This window comes from Prunus avium, chromosome 7, assembly GCF_965620075.1.
Source record: "Prunus avium chromosome 7, drPruAviu1.hap1.1, whole genome shotgun sequence".
In the NCBI taxonomy this organism is placed as follows: Eukaryota; Viridiplantae; Streptophyta; class Magnoliopsida; order Rosales; family Rosaceae; genus Prunus; species Prunus avium.
In genome coordinates, this window is record NC_142290.1 from 4,646,100 (window position 1) to 4,663,089 (window position 16,990).

Consider the following 16,990-nt stretch of genomic DNA (forward strand, 5'->3'; position numbering starts at 1 on the left):
TAGGCTTGTACGTCTTGATCCTCATAGTTGGCCCCTTTCCCACGTGAGATGCATAAAGCACCCAAGGACACTTTGGGATAGCCTCTCCTTCAAAAATTAATCTAACTTTATTTGAATCATTCTTGGTCCATTTCAAAGGTCTAGCAGCTGCAACAGCATAATACCTTATTGCCTCTCTGCATTGTTGCATGTTTGGGAACTCCATGCCCAAATGATAGTGGGGATCAACTAGATCAGTCTCTCTTTTGAACTGCTTAAACCTTGGAGGTTTTCTTCTACAGCTACGCTTTTTCACCCCTTCAACTTCATCATGTTCTTCCTTTTCTGAAAGACTTCTCAAATCCTCTGAATTGTAATGGTACTCATCATTATATGCCTCCCCATGTTATTTGTGAGGATTCAACACCTTCATCTACCACATACTTATCAAAATCACGATCATCTACATTTACTTCTTCGTTGGCCTTCTCTTGCTCAGATTGCTCATAGTCAGAGTCTAAGAACTGAAACTTCAATTCGGCACGCTTCTCTGCATTAGCAATTAAATCCTCTTTAACATCCTTATCATTATCTTCATAATTCCCATCACTATCTTCATCTACATCTTCATAATTCTCATTAAGATCTTCATCATTATCTTCAAATTCATCATCATCATCACCATCCAATGTGTCTATCACAACATTAAAGCTCGTCCATTTATCTTCAACATTCAAACAATCAACTCTAATTGCCACATCCACAAACTCACTAGGATCTTGTTCACTCTCCCACAAATTATCCCAACCATCACCCTATTGACCACAATCTGAAGTATTCACATTAGTTTCAACATCAACTTGGTGTAAATTTGGGGGAAGCGAACCATCAAAGTGAAATGTAGGTGTATATGCAAATGCAAATGCTTGACTCTCTAACAAGAGGGGGTTTTGGCTTATGTGAGAGGTACAAATTCTGAATCCTAGATGAAGGAATTTGTTGCACAAACTCAAGTACATGGCCATCTGTTTCTAGTGAAAGAAAAGCCTTTGTTGTGCTTCTATAGTGAAAACACGTTTTCAACTGGTTGTATCTGAGTGATGTAGCAATGTCATACATGTCCAACATTGAAAAATGATCCTCAATACAGTTATCTATCCATTGTACCCTACCACCCAATTATTTCCCCTTCTTAAAATTCCCTCCATGGTGAACCTTCATAGTGAAGTTATCTGGATCAACTACAAAGGCATAACAACACTTAATGTAACCAACAACTTACATTTATAGCCATAACAACACATTTACTTTTGACAAAACAAAAACTTGCTCACATCAAACAAAACCAAAAGTTATAGACCAAGCACAGACAAATCACATGCACTACCCTTGGGACCTCAAATATATTTCATTTTCAGAAAGGAATATCACCCAAAAAAAAAAAAAAAGAATCTTAGCTAAACTACTTTACAGAAGGGAGATAAGAAACACTATTCTACCGACGCCATTGGACCACAATGATTCAAAACGAGAAAAAAGAAGACTTCTTGTACTTTGGAGGACGACCACTACTACGCATAATTGGAGCCATATTTCATCGAATCCACAAAACCCGTTTCAAGAATCTCACCAATTTGAAACCCTCAGTCTTCAAATCATCTATTCAGTGCTTAATCGTCGAATCTCCTCTTCCCCAAAACAAACCCTCCTTTACTAATAGTCATGTGAATTGACCCTTAGTGACTTTTGTTTTTCTTATTTCTTTTTAAATCAACGACTTGTGTGATCGGGGAAGGGGCTGACTGGAGTTATTAGGGTGGAGAGAAGAAACTACCCTTTGAACAGTGACAATTTGACGGAGTATTGGATGTCAAAAAGTTGATTTAGATGGTAGGGGGGGAATTGGTGATAAAAAAATAATTCGTATCCTTAATTTTCCAAAAAAAAGGTTAGAGCGCAAATTGAAAGTAGCGTACAAATTTAGGGGGTAGATTGATAGTTAACTCTTAACCCTTATTTATAATCTCAGCTATTAAACGCATATTATATTACATATTTGATCGGGCCTCAGCAAGCCTAAATAAGCAGGACCAGGCCATTTTTTGGCTCAATGGGGCCGAAGACATGTGACCTTGGGCCATCTGCCATCCTCAGCCCAAAAGAAATTATTCGTTAACATCAAGAACCAACAAACCAATCTCAAGTCGATTACACCAAAGTTTTTCTTCTTGCTCATTTTAGTTTCAATTTTGCATATTATTTCGTTACATATTATTTTTAGTTTCTCTTCCGTCCCTGTAATGTCTATGTGATCGTTAGTTAACATCAAAATTAATCAATGGGTTCTACTGCTGCTGCTGCTGCTGCTGTGAATATGGCGTCTTTGATTACTGCCATCCCTGTTTCTTCGACAAAATTGAACTTCAATGACAAATTTACATCTGGGTTTCATTTCAAAGGAGCTAGGGCCATCACCAAAATCACTGCCATCTCTCCCAACGGCTCTGCTTCTCGTTCTGCTTCACATGGGGTTAGCTTATGTCTCTTGCCCTTCTCTTTTCGTGCATATTCTTTTATTTTCCTGGAATTTCTGTTTTGAGTTGTTGATTTATTGGAGAAAGTAGTAGTGGATTGGTTGCTCATCGAATTGGCATCCCTAGGAGTTTCTTTAATTTCTCTTTAACTTGATGCATTAATTTCTATCACTTTTGCATTTTTGTGGGTTGACCATGTTTTTTTTTGGTTGAGCAAATAACCTTTTATGTTTGTTGGATTTTACTGTTGATAAAGATTTATTGAACCTGAAGATCAAAGATAATGAATTTAGAAGGAGCAATATAACCAATCAAAGTACGCATGGGCATGTGCTTAACGCAAATCTCTGTTGATTTTCTGGTTCCTTTTGGTTTTTATTTCCTTCTTGTTGACATTCAGTAAGAATTAATTTAGTTCTTCAAATTGCTAAAGCTATCTAGAGTTCCATTTCTCAGTGTGTGCATGATTGTGCATGCAGCTGTGTGTCCTTATGTACACATTGGGATAGATTGAAGACTTCTTCATTTTTGTAACTAATTGAGATTTGAAGTATCCTGTAATCATATATCCTTCCGTAGAAGTATATGATGTGTCTAAATCTCTTACAATATTTATTTGGTGCTATAGGCTGAGTGCTCAGCTGGGGATGTGGATAAACGAAGAAGTAGTCTTGAATCTCTGTTTTGTTATGATATGGCTGTACCAGAAGAGAGAATTGAGAAGCCTATTGGGATATCTTTGGCCGAGAAAGTCATTGGAAATAAGCCCCGATGCATTGATTGTGAAGCCAAAGGTGCCATCCTTTGCACCACTTGTTCTGGTTCAGGCCTGTATGTTGATTCAATATTGGAGAGCCAGGGCATTATTGTCAAAGTCCGCTGCCTAGGTAAATAACTTTTCTTCCTCTAAAAGCTGTGTTTTACAGACACATGTGCAAGCACGTTGGACATTCTTGCACTCCCATTTATAATTTGACTTCTAGCAAGTATGAGTTACAATTTGTTTTGACTAGTATGTTCTTTGCCAACTTCAAAATTGGGTTGTTTGTTCAAGTTAACTATAAAATGAAAATGCAGTACATTACACAAATATGCACCCAAAAAAAATGGATTGTATTACCAGTAACAGCTTGGAGGAGGGGAGGGGGGGTGGGGGCGGGGCGTGGGGTGGGTTTAACCTTACCACCTTCTGACTAAACAGCCAAGGACAAGTTAGTTGTTTGTTTTTGTCAATTCTTGTTCAGAACAGACTTTACTAATTTTCTATAGAAGGTAGGATCAGTAGTAACAGCTTGTCATTTTTTGATGTTATTATGTATTATATATACTTAGGCTCTATCATTCTCTTCCAAATTTCTCCCCGAAGTGAGGTCAAACGGAGAAAGATCACAACTTTGTCTTCATGGATTCTTACTCTGTTTGATATGAGTTATGCAGAAGATCGTAATTTGAAGGCGAAGAAGTCTTGAGCTAGAATGGATGTTTTCCATCTACTTAAATAAGTTGTTATGATAGTTTGGAATTTGAACTTGAATACTTTCTCCACAAGTTATTGAATTCTAGGTATTTATAGGTAGGTTCAGAATTTTTTTGAATTTTGGTAGTCTCTTTTCTTATGTGATTGTTTGATTTGGATGAGTGAAATTTTATAGTTGATGACAGCCGTTTAAGAAGAAAGAGATTACTCCACTTGATTGTCAATAATACATAGTATTGATTATACAAGACGAATGATAATATGCTAATGCTTTAATTATTTCATGTAGGTTGTGGGGGAACCGGTAACATTATGTGTTCAGAATGCGGTGGCCGTGGCCATTTAGGATGACCTACTGGTTCGCTTATCTTCATTCCATGGATTTGTTTCATGTGCAAGTAACTTGTATTATAGACATAAGGCCTTCTCGTATTCTTTGGTTCATGGTGGGTGATTCTACGATAAATCTGTATTCGAGTGTAACAGTAATGTATGTGATTCATTTAGTTTTGGCAATGCTATTCTGCCTCAGATTTTATGCGCTCTTTATCATGTTGAAATTCTCAGAACTGCATATGCTTTACAGACAAACAAGCATCAGAGGTGCCTTCAACAAATTAAGCTTAAAAGAGAAATAAAGGGAACTTCAATGTAAACCTGTTGTCTTTTGGTAAAATTTGAACCTATATACAAGAACGAAAGTTATAAGTTTTCATGTAGTATAACCAACAGAATAAATGCTAGGTCGTAAATTCCATGGTCTGATAAAGATGGAGTCTAAGATTATGGACATATACAAGCCGAAAAATTACTGGTTTTTATGTTTAGCAGCATCTTATCTCTTGTGGTACTTTCCTATATATCCATCTTGAATGATTTGAGAATGAGTCTTTGGTCCAGCTGCTCCTGAGATAGGCATGACTTGTTAATAGCTTGCGATTGTTATGCTTGAAATCTCTGGAGCTCATCAAGGCGAACGGGGATGGTCGAGTCAAAGCGAACGCTCTCTGGATTTTCTGCATAAGCCACATAGTAAGACGAAACACATGCTTGGGGCCATGCCATGGCAATCCTACACTGAAATCACAGACATCAAAGCCAAAGTCAGAAGGCATCAAGGTATTGATATTTGTAAGGTTATGGGCAAAGAGAATGTACAGCTAGAGTTATTTACCATGAAATAGCCGATGAAGAATGCATAGATTGAAACTTCTGTAGCATAGCTCTTATGAATAGCAAGAGCCCAAGTTCCACTCACTAGGCTGCATATTGCACCTGCTGCCACCCCAGAAAGAAAGCACAATGATCCTGTGCGATCCAAGTCGATTAATTCTTTCAATCCTGCACTCCTGAACATCTCCCAAGTATCTGATGATGCCTGCATGAAGCCCTTATCATACGCCCCTACGTGCACAAAACCCCACCGGTTCCCATACATTACCAGCGTTGAAGCCATTCCTGCATAACAGTTGGCACATGAAAACAGAAACTCGTCGGTATCCCCTGCAACCAATTTCATGCCTCGGGCAGAGCCCCGAATAACCCCGAGAACTGGAACCAAGATGGAGCCAATGCAGATACTTCCCATCAAGTGCTTAAGGGTGTCGCGGAAAGCCTTAGGTGTGTCAATATCTGTTCCCCATGCAAAGTGCATGTACTTGATGCGTGAGACAGTAACAAGAAGTATGTTCTTGATTACTTGCATAGTCCATGCCATGCTCAGCAAGATTACTGAGTGGAACAGCACATTCAAACTACTTCTGGTGGCAGTGGCTCTTCCAATGCCGGACACCAAGAAACATGAGTAAAGAATGCTGATGGAAATTGACTGAAGGACTAACATGGTAGTTTTAGCAGGAGGGAAAGCAGTGGAAACTGATAAAATCCGGATGGCGTATTCAAAACGGGGACTGACCCAACAGGCATACAGGGATTGAATGAGGGCACAAATGACTGCAACCACGCCTGCGGCCAAACTTTGAGCAGATTCCACAGATACAAGCAGTACACCGACAGCGCAGGTTAGCAAGGGGCTAAGCCAAAAGGCAGCCTTGATAGCTTTAGAAGGGCTTGAGCCAGTGACCCATTGCCATATGAAAGCAACAATTGCAGAGCAGGCTGTTGAAGTGAGCAATGGAGGATAAAACTTGAGGGGTTGAAAATGGTGATTGCGAGAGGTGGAGATGAGGAGGCCATACAGTGTAAGGAAGACGATGAAGATGGCGATGAGGATCAAGTGCAAGTAAAAAAGAATTGTAAAGAGCCTCCTGAGGAATTTCCCAGCCGTGGATATCTCAGTTGGAATGATGCTAGGCTGTTGTGCCTGCATCCACAGCAAATCAACAAGAAAGTCAACTGGTGAAGTTCAAAGATAAACCAAATTGGTACTGGAAAATTAGATTGGAAAGAGGGAAATTGCAAGGAATTTGAAAAGGGGAGAAAAGAAAGACGAGCAAGAACAAGAAAGAAACAAGAAATGGGTGACAGAGATGAGAGAGCCAGAGAAAGAAACAAGAACCTTGATGTGGTTGGTGAATGAAGGTCTATCTTCTTCTTCTTGAACTTCTCTTTGCATGTTCTTTGAAGTTGCACTAGTTGAATGAAGTTCCATCATTTGACCTTGTTGTTTAAAAATATATATCTTGAATTTCTACAAGTTCCTTTGCCTTCAAGATTCAACGAAATGAGATGGATGGAAATTTCCCAGGTTCGAATTAAAAACATGATATATATAGTGTGCATTGAACTGACCAAGTCTTAGACTCTCTCCAATTTGCTTGAGACGTACTCTTTCTTTGCGTCATGCGTGGCTTTTAGTTTTGCTAATCAGGCAGCTCATCGCAGTGACGTGATGAATTAGAGTTGAACTTCTGGCCCTGTGTTTTCCCTCGTGAAGAAGTTGGGTTTTTAACTTTTTTCTCCTCTTTTTTCCCTGGAAAATCCGTTGAAGCTTTTCTGTTTCTTTTTCTTCTTTATTTCAAAGACGTGGAACACGAGGAATTACAAGTTGTCTGATCTGTTAAAAAGGAGAGATGTTTCTTTGGTCAGCTGCTAACTGACTTTTAACTTTCCGAGTTACTCATCACTTTTGCTGCAAACATAATTACAGGATTTCCCATCAACTTGTAATTACAGACACTTTTTTTAAAATAAACAAGAAAGTTACAAAGTAGATCTGCGATGGATCTTACCACCATACAGATCAAACTTCATATAAAAGCTAATATCAAAGGGAAGAAATTTGAACCAAATACAAGGATTAGGATGAGATTGTCCTCTCGTAGCTAAAAAGTCAGCAACTTGATTGGCTTCTCTATAGGTATGGTGGTGATTGGTAATATGATCAAATTGCTGAAATAAGTGCCAAATGTCTTGAATAATTGTTCGAATGTACCAAGGGATCTTCTTTGTGAGAATTTGAACTAAAATTTTGGAATCACCTTCAATTTCCAAGTTTTGAAGATGGGGATATTGGTTCCACTACTAATAGTAACAAGGCTTTTTGTGATAAAATTCGGCACCGATTGAGCTATGTAGGTGGTTAAGTTGCCTATAATATTAGTGTTGTTAATAATGGGCTGCTCATCCGTCTTTCTGAAATTTAACATGGTATCAAAGCGGCCTAATTGATTAGGCCTGAATTATTAGCATTTTCCCTTACTCAATACGTACTGTTAACATGTTGGGCTTAAATGATTGATTTCGATTTGGAATTGGTTACACGTGTGGCCCACTATATGTTGATCCCACATGAGAGGCCGTGTTGAAGAATATGTATATACTTTGTTTTGAATGTTTTATGAATTATGTAAATAAGAGACAATGTTGTGAATTCAATACTACATGATTTTAGACGTATAAAAATAAAATTGACAATGAAAATATCTATTATAAAGTCAGATTCAAATAGTTGTAGTCACAGACTTGACCAAAAAAATTTGAACTAGAACACCCCTCAAACAAACAAAAAAAAATATCAATAACTTATGTGAAATTTTTATTTGAAGTTTAGAAGGTGGTATTGTAATTAAATGATGTGAAATTTATATTTAATGTTTCAGTAGTATTGTAATAAACGAAACAAAGGCTCAAGTTATATAAACTTTTGGGCATCAATAACACATCAATTTTTGGCCTAAGTGTATGATTTTGTTTTCGAGATCTAAAGGGAGTCTATCAATTATGATTGGTTTTTTATTAATAACAAAATTGATTATATTTTTTTTGGTGGACTACAAATTACTCAAATTTGACAATTATGTTCCTTTTATATTAAATAAGTTGAATAATAGATTTAGTAAGGTGTAGGCCATTGGCGGACCCAATGAAGGACAACTGTGGGCACTTGCCCACACTTACAAAAAAGTTGCAGCTGTATAATCCCACCCAAACTCATATTTTTTAATTTTTTTTAGGTCTTTCTTAGGTGGAGCCCCCCACATGGCCCATCCAATACATACACTTTAAACTTAAAGTTTATATTAAAAAAGAAAAACCCTATGTTATAAAAGAAGAATAAAGATCCCACCAAGTACACATCATTATCCACACGATTGTTGATTTTTTTTAATAATATGCATGTGGTTAAGATAAGAATAATATCGGTGGCTGATTTTTTAAAAGTCCTCTTTTATGGTTCATTGTATTTGAATAATCCACACGATTGTGACCATAGACGACCGAATGTCTTTGTAGTAATAGAAAGAAAAGGAGAGACCCTTCCCGTCCGTCAACCACGTTACATATCCAACCAAACTATATCGTTGTACACATCATTATCTAAGAAAGTTCTCTTTATTTGAATACTCCACACGATTGTGACCATAGACGACTAAAAGTCTTTGAAGTAATACTCGTCCGTCAACCATGTTACATACCCAACCACGTCACAATTTTTTTATTTTTGCAAAATTGAATATTTGAGCATGTATAAAAACAATTGTGTTAACCACATTTTTAATAGAGATGAGCCCTACATATGTAAGTCCTATCTCTATAGGCCATGCCAACCCATTAGAGCATCTCCAAGGGACATGTCAAATAACAAATATCAAATTTAAATTTGATGGCTGATGTGGCAATTTGACATTTACACATTTTTACACTCCACCCAATATGTCAAATAAATAATTATTGTAACTGTCAAATCATTCAAGATAAAAAAATAAAAAAAATAAAAAAAAAAAGGAAAATAATAAATGAAAGTAACAGTCAGTTGTCTTTAAAAAATAATAAAATATTCATTTGACATCTTGTTTTTGGGATGTCAAAAGTAACAGCTGAACCTCCAGCCTTCATTCCACATCAACTTTGACAATTCGGTTGGAGTGATGTGAGATGTTATTTCTAGCCGTTAAATGTCTATGTGGCACTTTTGACATATCGGTTGGAGATGCTCTTATGGCTTTGGGTTGTGCTCAAGTCAGGCCAAGTTCGTTTATTTATGAAAATCATTAAGTTTGGTTTGAGCCTACAGCCCTAACCCATATGAGCTTGGGCTTGGCTCTGGCTAGGACACTAAACAATCCAACATGGGCCCAAGCCAAGCCTAACTTATGTATTTCTTCAATTTTTTTGTAGGTTTTTTACAATTTTATTTCAAATTTTTTTTAAAACAATCATGTATATACTAAAAAGATTTCTTATTTGTTAGAAAAAGAAGCCAATTCTAAACTATTATTCAGGTTGAAAAAATTGAAACTTGAAGAACAAAATCATAATTTTATTTACAAAGAAAGCATTGATTTTTAAAATCTATCATTAGAAAAAATAATTGACTTAAATTTAAGATAAAAATATAATAATATTATACTCTTTTTCTCTAAAAATAAATATAATATAATGAATGGCCTTGGGGCAGGGTCGATCGTTGGGCCGAATTAACTCATTCAGGGTAGCCTATATGTGTCGGGCCATGCCAAGCCCCACTTTAATCAAGCTCGTGGCGAGCATCCAGATTTAAACTCAAAGTTAACTTTTATAGTTGAGGGAGAATCAAACGGCGAAGGGAGGGCTAGACAACCACATTAAATGTGATTTGTACCGTGAGACTCATCTGCATCAACTTGTTAGAGCCAACTGATCACAAGGATTAAGAAGAAATTAAGGTCCGTCAATTTCACCTGCAGAGAAGAAGCTGGTACAGAGTTGAAGTGTTTCTTTACTTGCAAAGTCAAGAGCTAAAGAATTTATAAATAAAAGCAAAAGATATGTTCCAAAGGACAATGAATCTCTCTCAAGAATAAACAACTTATTTGAACAACCTTCAAATACTCTCCACTCAGACACCTTGTCAAAACGTCTCACAGCAGACCAAAGCCAAGACTTGAATCAAATCATCTTCTACTCTTTGAGTTCCCAGTTGACAACTCCTACTTGGAATTCTCTTCTTTTCCCAAACACATACTCTGTCTAATTCCCAATTGACAACTCCTAATTGGAATTACATTGCTATTGTTTGTAATCATAATTCTATGTCAACATCAGTGCTTGATATAATTTTATAAGTTGGTCACCATCTCAAGCTTATCTAAAATCAAATTCGTATCTGCAGGCCTTTTTGGGCGTTGCTGATATTGCTGACAACCCTCATCAGACACATTGTATTATCTCGAGTAGATTACAATGGTGTCTGAGAAGAGTTGTTTATGTCTGATAGGGTCCCCCTAGGCCTTATTAGACTTTCTATTGTTTTAATTTAGTGTATTTAGGTTCATACGAATTTGTATTTGCTTTCCTGTAACAATACTACATCCATCAGACACTTTTTGTCTTTGAACTTGTATTGTTCTTTCTGTCCTATATTAGTTTAAAGTTTTCATTCTTCCAAGTTTTATTCCATAGCAAGTGAAATGTTGAAGTCCTTTTAATTGGGGCATATAAAAGAACCTATCCAAGCCAGATTCCCTACTTGGAGTACAATGACTTCGGTTAGAGGTTGAGATCAACGAGCGCAATATATTCATCACATCATTTCACCACACTTCATCTCTTCCTACTAGGAGAGTAAAACACTAGTAGTGCCACGCCTAATGCACCTAAAGCGAAACGCCAGCATTGAGTCCATCTTAAGGGCCCAATCTAGCATTTCTTGACTAGCAAGCAACTCATAGCAACCAAAATATAGCCTGCAAGAAAATTAGGCATCATAGTGTTCACCAAAAAGCCCATATACACGTACACCCTTACTATGCGTATTGGTGTTGCAACAATCTTTGACACCAAATATAACTACAGAAAATCTCTGACTATGCCTATTGTTATTGGTAAGGTACGAAATTGTGTATTTTTAGGTTAAAATACTAGGCTATATAGGTTTATTTATTTATTTCCCCAAACCTTCACTAGGCTACAACCCACTATGTGGTTCGCCAGTGCCTATACGGATGTTCCTCAAATAAGCTTATTTGAGAGATCACTCAACTGAAGCTCTCTGTATATGTATAGTTCATTAACCCATTATGTAGTTCGCCAGTGTCAATCCGTTGTGTTCACTAATTTTCTTTTTCATTATTTCATTTTTTTAGAAGAGAAATTCCATTAATTTTCAAGAACAGTACAAAAGAACTTGCATGTATAAACGTAAAGAAGGAAACACGCATCTAATGCTTAGGAAATGAACTTTAGTCACAACCTATACAACAAAAACATTCTAAATGACGGATTCATTTTGTTTATACTAGTTGAGGTAAACCTTTTTCATTTTAAACCAAGTATCTTAGCCTAATCTCTTTGAAGACAAATAGAAAAAGGAAAAGGGGAATAGATCTTTACCCTTAATGACATTTTCTTGATTTCTCAAGAATGAACACCTTTGTTGGAAAGGCCTTTTGTTTCTCTTGATTTTGACTCCTTCATCTTAAGGCACCAAGATTGGAGTCTTCTACCTCACCACACCAAATGCTCCTAGAGATAAAGGGAAGGCAATCAAGAAGTATGGATGCTAGTCTACTTCTTGATTGGACCAATTTTTGGTTTATGGAAGATGAGATACAAAGATGATCACTCATCAATCAAAGTAGGAAAACCAAAAAACCCTAGCTATGTTTTCTCCAACACTTAGCTTATATAGGACAACACAAAAAGGCCATTGGTGGGTATTTGAGGCTCCAATTGGTCAATGGGTCATGTCATCTTATGCCACTTATCCCTTGGGCCCAATAGTCTTTTGGGCTATTTTGTCCCCTTATCTTATGCCCCTAAATCATTTAATTATAATTTAATATAATTATAGTCTTACTTAATTGACCCGGTCGAACTATTTGACTTTGGTCAATTGCTCCGGTCAACATGTTGACTTTTGACCGTTGACTTTGACATGTGTCTCCTCATTTCATGTCTCCTCATTTGTACCTCTAATAACATTCTTTGGGTGTGCAGATCCATAGGTTCCCTTTAGTAAGATAGTGGGTTAACTCAACTCCTCAAACATGATATACGAATTAAATTCCACAATTTAATTCTTCCTATTAATAAAGGTTAATTGAAACCTTTTAGGACATCTATGTTGCGTCGATTCAGCTGCACAAAAATGGATTCAGCTGCATCTTCAACTTGTGATACTCGCAAGTGCACGAGCCGTTCGATAGTATAGCATATGTAAGTGCGAGGTCGATTCCACAGGGATTGGTGATTGAATAATCCAATTCAATTTTCCTACACAAAATAGAAAAACAAGAAAGAAAATAAATAAAACAAGAAAGAAAGAAAAGAAAATAACTCAAGCAGATAAGTTCCCAAGTTCAATTATATTAACGGATTGATTCTAGCTAAAGTATGATTAAGCCATGGTGTTTGGTCCTAACCTTGTATTCCTAATTCCATAATTTGATCATCTGTTGTCTAACCTAAACTAAGCATTAGGAATCCATTAAGCATAGAAGAACATTTTAAACAACCAAGTATGTATCTAATCCCTATTGTCGAATATCCATACATACTCTTCCTATTCATAGTTCAATTCGAATTAAAGCATGGTGTCTACTCTTAATTCAAATCAAGATAGCTAACATGCAAGCCTAAATGGTGATCAATCATTCAAACTAGCATATTAACTTATAAGCATAATGAATAAGAACAAAAACCATAATTGAAACTTGGAACTAATCAAACTTGAAACTAAAGAAAAGAATTTACATAACAATGAAAAGTAAAGTGGAACTAAGAAAAACTTAAGGAGAATTTCAGCACAAAGATTTCATTACAACAATTGAAAACTAGAAAGAGAAACTAAGAGAATTTGAGTGAGAGAAGGGAGGGGAGCTCTAGAGAAGTGTTTGAGAGCTCCCCCCTTTGGGGGTGTGTTTTGAAGCTTGAACACTTTTCTATTTATAGGGCTAAGAGGGAGGAACATCATGATGAATTCCAACACCACCATTCCTCTTTTAATACAATCCATAACTCCCACTTCATCTTGTCTATGTTAGTGTGGTTGGAATCAATTCCATCTCATACTTCTTTTGCTGCTGCATGTTGCGTAGATACAGCTGCACCAAAGTGGATTCAGTTGCATCCTCAACTTGTGATACTCGCAAGTGCACGAGCCGTTGGTAGTTTAGCATATGTAAGTGCGAGGTCGATTCCACAGGGATTGGTGATTGAATGATCCAACTCAGTTTTCCTACAAAACATAAATGAAAACAAAAGAAACAAAACAAGAAGAAAGAATGTACATTAAGAAAAATAAATTACAACTTGGAGAACATTAAAGAGAGCATTTGAGGAAGAAAGGAGAAGTGTTTGGGAAAAGTGGTTAAGGACATGGAGGCTTTTTGGAGAAGAAAGTAGAAGTAGAGAATTGTTTGAGAAAGTGTTTGGAGAATTTGATGAAGAAAGTGTTTGGAAACTTGGAGGATTTTGGAAGAGAAGGTTTGAGAACATTGGGAATTTGGAAGAGAAAGTGTTTGGGACATGTTTGAGAGCATGGAGAACTTTGAAGGAGAATAGAGAAGTGTTTGGAGAATTTAGAAGAAGAGAAGGGAGAAGAAAGTGTTTGAGAGCTTTGAGGATTAGAAGAAGAGAAGAGAGATGTGCTTGAGAAATTTGGAGAATTTGATGAAGGAATGTGGAGAAGTGTTTGAAGAACATGGAGACTTGAAGAAGAGAATATTGGAAGAGTAAGGAAAGTGGTGTTTGGGAACTTTGTGGATTTTGGAAGAGAAAGTGTTTGGAAAATTGGAGAATGTTTGAGAACTTTGGAACGGAAAGAAAGGTGTTTGTGAAGTGTTTGAGACATGGAGATGTTTGGAAGAGAAGGGAAATGTGTTTGGGAAATTTGGAGAAGGGAGGAGAAGTGTTTGAGTAGTTTAGAGAATTTGATGAAGGATGGGAGAAGTGTTTGAGAATTTAGAAGAAAGAAAATTTAGTAGAATGATCTCATTACAACAATTGAGAACTACAAAGGGAAACTAAGAGAATTTGAGGGAGAGAAGGGAAGGGAGCTCTAGAGAAGTGCTTGAGAGCTCCCCCCCTTGGGGTGTTATTACAAGCTTAGAGAACTTCCCTATTTATAGGCCTAGGGGAAGTGAAAATCAGAATTCAATAAGACTAATGCATACAACACTTGAATTATAAAATCTGAAATGGTTGATGCACTTGTATTAGAAAATCTGAAATGGGTGATGCACTTGTATTAGAAAATCTTGAATTGGTTGATGCACTTCACCACTAAATCCCACCAGCAGCCCTAGCTCATCTTCATGTCACCATGACCAAGCTTCCAACCAGAAATGATAGCTCATACCTAGCTCACCATGACCAAGCATCCAACCAGCACATGCTGAGGTCAGCATGACCAGCAACTTCAAGGGCTTACAACTTGGGCTTCTCTTAATCAAATTAGGACTTTAAGCACTCTAAATTGAAGTTCAGAATGTCTTCTTTCCAGCCATATGTTATTTGGGCCAATCCAAGGTCGGAGGAAAAAGTTAAGGCCGAAACAAATTGCTAACTCATTTTCCGCGCTGATAAGATCCATCCTGAGCATGGTTCTGTGTTTGCTAGGTAACGGACTCCAGATTTATCCAATGGGGCTGAATTTTGGATATGTTATAGTACACACCAATTGGAGCAACTTTCATGAAGAATGTGGCCTCATCCGAGCTATGTAGGTTATTGAAACAAAGCTTGCAATATGACCTACGGAACTGGACTGGCAGGGGGCTGTAGCCATAATGAATTTGTCTTTAAGCTCTTCATCAATTCATCCAAATTAGGCCTTAACATGCTTGAATTGCATGAATTATGTTCTCCAAAGCCATCATTGTTACCTAAAGCTCAATTAACTGAAAGATAAACACAAAAAGGATTAAAAGCACAAGTTTAACTCAAAAACATAACCAAATCATAAGCTAGAAGGGTAAGAAATAATATACAATTATGAACCGATCAATTACCCCCAAACCTAAATTTTGCTAGTCCTCGAGCAAAACAACACAAAACAAAGTTAAAAACAAAACTAGAAGTTAACTAAACCACTTTCGTAGGTAACTCGATTGCATTTAGCATATGCAACAAGCCTTTAAACCTCTAGGCATCCCTAGTAGGAGGAGTTGTGTCTCCTGAGGGTTTAACAGATACGATACCCACAAACGTTTTACTGACTCTGTAAAACAAAGTAATTAGAAAACTTAAAGATTGTTAGTCCTTAAGCAAAACCAAAAACAAAAACAAACACAAAAACACAAAGAACTTAAAACAATTTTTCCGAACATTTTCTGAAGAGAAATGACTCATGCACATGACTTAAACGTTTTAACAATAAAAGCTCAATTTTTAGACATTATTTACAAAGCGGCAAAGTTCTAAACACAATATGCTCAAAGTGTAGTAGTGTGATAGCCAAATGCAACAAATTCCCCAATCTTAGTTTTCACACAATTTCAAAAATCATACAAAGCATAAGTTCAACTTCAAATCTCACCAAAGTTGTCATCTCACAAATGAATCACTCAGAAGAGGGCTATAATGCACACTCAGTTATAAACATGAGAATAGAGTTAAACCATAAGGGACTTAACTCGCAATAGAAATATGAAGAACTTGCATTAATATGATCTCAAGAAGGATGTCAAACACTTAAAAGTAGAAAAATGAATGCAATTCAACCACATGACATTTAAGATCAATTTAGGTCTTTAACATGGGTTGTAATGGGGCCAAGGGTGTAAGGTGAGTAAGAAATGAAGGATATGGATAATACAAAGTCCAAGGAACTCGCAATGCAAGAGCATAAAATAATTGTTTACAAGACTTCGAATCATCACGATTAGATTTTTTTCTTTTACCTGATCAAAACTCCTTATACCCTTCATTTACATTGATTCACTCCTTTCCTGAACAACCACCAATTTATTTTGAAGGCCCAAAAATGAAATTTCATTCAACCACCACTTAATCACAACTTTTCTCTTTTCTTTCACCAATTGTGTGAATTTTTTTTTTTTCTTCGAAATTCCCAAACTTAGTATGAAAAACACATCCCAATTAAAGCTCATGAGTTCTTTAGAAAGGTAAATATTTGTTTTTCAGGCTAAGGCGAGGAAATATAATTGGTTAAATGAAAGAAAAGGTTTACATGTAGGCTCAAAATGGTTAACAATGGAAAATCATGCTTAAGCATGCATAAGGTTAGCTTGAAAGGCACAAACGATCCAAAGAGGGCCTTAATATCACTTCTTAAATGTCGTGAAGTCAAATTGCATAAGAATGAATGACTTTTAAGTGTTCAACCAAATCAATGAATAATGAGATCAAACAACAACTTTGATGACAAGAAAATAAGAGTATGTATATAACACTCATGAATTGAAGTACAAGGCTCAAAAGCTCACTTTATATGGTTATATAAGTCTAATTTGTGCTTGATACAATTCTTTGGGTCATGCAAATCCTTTAATTGGAAAATTATGAAACAAATGGCAAGTGTAAAGAAGGTTTCAAACATATCATGCTAGAACAATGCCAAATTTTTTTTTATTTTTTAATAAAGAAAAAAAAACAC

General features: G+C 36.5%; 2 protein-coding genes across 2 annotated transcripts; one reads left to right on the forward strand and one right to left on the reverse strand.

The window, feature by feature from the left end:
- The first annotated feature begins 2,184 nt into the window (after positions 1-2,184).
- On the forward strand, positions 2,185-4,535 carry LOC110773181 (DnaJ/Hsp40 cysteine-rich domain superfamily protein). The gene is made up of 3 exons (XM_021977680.2): positions 2,185-2,509; positions 3,142-3,400; positions 4,280-4,535. The coding sequence occupies exons 1-3, from the start codon at positions 2,318-2,320 to the stop codon at positions 4,339-4,341; spliced, it is 513 nt and encodes a 170-aa protein (XP_021833372.1). The 5' UTR covers positions 2,185-2,317; the 3' UTR covers positions 4,342-4,535.
- A 177-nt stretch (positions 4,536-4,712) lies between these two features.
- Positions 4,713-7,083, reverse strand: LOC110773180 (uncharacterized). The gene is made up of 4 exons (XM_021977679.2): positions 6,742-7,083; positions 6,509-6,656; positions 5,165-6,313; positions 4,713-5,067 (listed from the first exon to the last, which is right to left on the reverse strand). The coding sequence occupies exons 2-4, from the start codon at positions 6,602-6,604 to the stop codon at positions 4,933-4,935; spliced, it is 1,380 nt and encodes a 459-aa protein (XP_021833371.1). The 5' UTR covers positions 6,605-6,656; positions 6,742-7,083; the 3' UTR covers positions 4,713-4,932.
- Between the last annotated feature and the right edge of the window lie 9,907 nt (positions 7,084-16,990).